The sequence below is a fragment of the Psammomys obesus genome, unplaced genomic scaffold (genome assembly GCF_907164565.1).
Source record: "Psammomys obesus unplaced genomic scaffold, mPsaObe1.curated_primary_1811, whole genome shotgun sequence".
NCBI classification, from domain to species: Eukaryota; Metazoa; Chordata; class Mammalia; order Rodentia; family Muridae; genus Psammomys; species Psammomys obesus.
In genome coordinates this window covers 2,396,362-2,399,090 of record NW_026585685.1, presented here as the reverse complement: position 1 = coordinate 2,399,090, position 2,729 = coordinate 2,396,362, and the positions used below count along the sequence as shown (strand labels likewise).

Genomic DNA, 2,729 nt, shown 5'->3' with positions numbered 1-2,729 from the left:
TGTGTGTGTGTGTGTGTGTGTGTGTGTGTGTGTGTGTGTGTGTGTGTTGGAATGTACAGCTAGCGTATGGTAGGTGAAAAGTGGGTTGTGAGTATAAACATGAAAAAATGTCTCATAATTACTTACATAAGAATAAATAAATTGACAGAATGCCAGGGGGTACTAGGTATATGAAGATGATGAGAAGAGGAGCCAATGACAGGGTCTATTTAGGTTAAAATGAGGTAGGACTGTGTCTTGGAGGAACATGGAGATAAATGAGTAGCTTTGGCCAGCATGTTTCATGCTGAAATAGGTGGAACATGGGCCTTGTGTTGTCCAAAGAAAGCCAGCACAAATTCCTCCATCAGCCAGCACTTAGGATGCCATGCCAGCTCGGCGAAGTCATGAAGACACAACTCTGACCATCCCATGCTTATAACGTACTGCAGAAGAAATGCTGGTAATTACCACACTGCGCTCACAGGGGATTCTCCCCCAAAGGCTGTACGGAAGAAATCAGGGTAGACTTGCTGGAAGCATTGCTCAGTGAAGTCTTGGGGATGGGACAGAGATAGGAGCAGTGGGAGGAGGGGTGCAGGTGCAGGGGAGCACAGAAGCAGATGGGACTGTGCTCCCGGCCCTTAAAGAAGCACACACACAGGACAGATGAAGGGAGATGGGCGAAGAGGGCAGTGAAGGCCACACTACAAGAGGAATTCCAAAGCCATGTTGACTCAATCAAGAGCGGAGGGTATTGTGGGTAGGGGCAAAGCCTTTCTACGCTAGGGAGAAATAACCAGATTTATCATATACTGTTCTGTGCGCTGGAGTACAGGGAGAAAGCTAGCCCGGCCTGCCAAGAGTAGAACTGAGGCTTGCAGAGCAAATCCACTTATTGTCCTAGATGTCACCTGCCTAGCTGCATTTTGGAAAACTCAGCTGCCCTCAGTATCCCATAAGAGACCCGAGGATGCTCCTGAGCCCCATCAGCAATAGGACCCCAGGAAGTCCAGGAAAAGGTCTGCAGGGCACCAGATTGACCGTCCGTGCACCTGCAACCATGCCCAGGCCATCTCTGGGCGGTCTCAGTGTACTATGGGGAGGGGGCAAAGAGCTCCCCAGGGCCTAGAGTCTGCAAGAAACCCACGTGCCCGTGACAGCCACACCTTCCATTCTTACCTGGCTGCTTCACGGTGACCTCTGTGCGTCCTGAAACCTCCTCGGCCAGCTTGTACCAGGCATAGTTGGGGCTCAGCAGCCACTCCTCCACGTGGCAGTAGTAGCTACCGCTGTCGCTGACCTCAGCTTTCTGCACAGTGAGGCTGAACAGGCCCCCCGAGGCGTGCCTCTCGAACTGCAGCCGGCCCCGCAGGCCCTCCTCCTCGGCATAGGTGCCATACTCAAAAGCTGAGCTGTGCGTGGTTTTGAGAATCAGCTTGCCGTCTGCATCCGAGGGCTTGTGGACATACCACAGCACAGCGAAGTGCGAGTTCGTGCTGGTCTGGGACTTGACTGAGCAGTTGAGCTGAATTGGCCGGTTTTCCACCAGTGTGAGGGTTCTCTTTGATTTGCTCACCTGCAGCTTTGTCACTGTTAAGGGAAGAGGGTAACTTAGAAGGACTGCCATACAGCCTGGGCCCATCCAAGCTCAAGTCTAGGCTGGAGACTGGCTCTGTCCAGAAGGGAACATACCATGAATGAGTACCCTTCAAAACCTCACCCCTCTACTGGCCTCCTGTCACATCCTGTACCCTGTCCATTCTCTCTTCGTCACCACCCACACTCAGCCATGACGCCAATCTGCCCATAGCTTGACCCCACTTAGAAAGCTTAATGGCTCCCACCTGCCTATAGAATCTAAAGGAAAAATTTCATTACCAGCACAATGCTCCCTCGGGACTTGGCCCTTGCCCAACTGTCTTGACTTATCTCCTAGGACTCACCTCCAGCTCCCAGTTCCCCCAATCCCAACACTTTGCCCCGAGCCCTGGACACTGACCCTGTTGTTATATCTTCTCTGCCAGACCCTTCTTTCCACTCCATCTCTTGACCTTTCCTGCCTCCCATTCTTCCCTTGGTGCCCTCTGACCCAGGCTGGCCACCCCCCCCCAAATTTCTCCCCTCCCCTAGACCCAGAGCTCCCAGGAACAGAAACGAAGCTTTTGCATTCAGCCAGCTGATATTTCCTGTCACCCCCATTCAGCTAGGCTGTTAAAAGCGGAGGACACCCTGAGAGTGGAGCAGCCCTGGCCCACAGTGCTCACTACTGGGGGTCCTTCTCACTCTGTAACCCCAGGGCCTAGCACAGTGCCTAGGCTTTGGAAAGCAAAACCCCCTCCCTTGGCGTTTGCTGGGATACTGAAGATGTGACAGTGGGCAGTTAAAGGAGGCCAGCGCACATCTTGGAGCAATGAGGATACCAATAGACAGGGCAGAGACAGCACCAGCCTCACTTCCCTTACTATTGCGGGCCAGAAACAACAGGGATGGCAAATCATTCCAGATGCTGCCCTGCTTGATACTGGAGCCAGTGTTCACCTTTAAGATGCCAAGAAGCCAAACTCTAGTAAAATCTATCTTAGAATGATAATTGAAGAATCCTCCCATATATATTATCACACTTTTTTTTATATATTATCTGCTTTTCCCTATCAACTTGCTTCTTCCTACTAAAAACAAATAGATGACAGATAGATAGATAGATAGATAGATAGATAGATAGATAGATAGATAGATAGATAGATAGA

The 2,729-nt window shown here is 51.0% G+C and overlaps 1 protein-coding gene across 2 annotated transcripts in view; it reads right to left on the bottom strand.

Annotated features, from left to right (window-relative positions):
* Positions 1-2,729, bottom strand: part of Igsf3 (immunoglobulin superfamily member 3) — a 93,358-nt gene that overhangs the window by 10,575 nt on the left and 80,054 nt on the right. For both annotated transcript variants that reach the window (XM_055628435.1, XM_055628443.1), the window contains one exon: positions 1,162-1,572. In XM_055628435.1, coding sequence (XP_055484410.1) covers positions 1,162-1,572 — 411 coding nt within the window. The remainder of the gene's footprint in view (positions 1-1,161; positions 1,573-2,729) is intronic.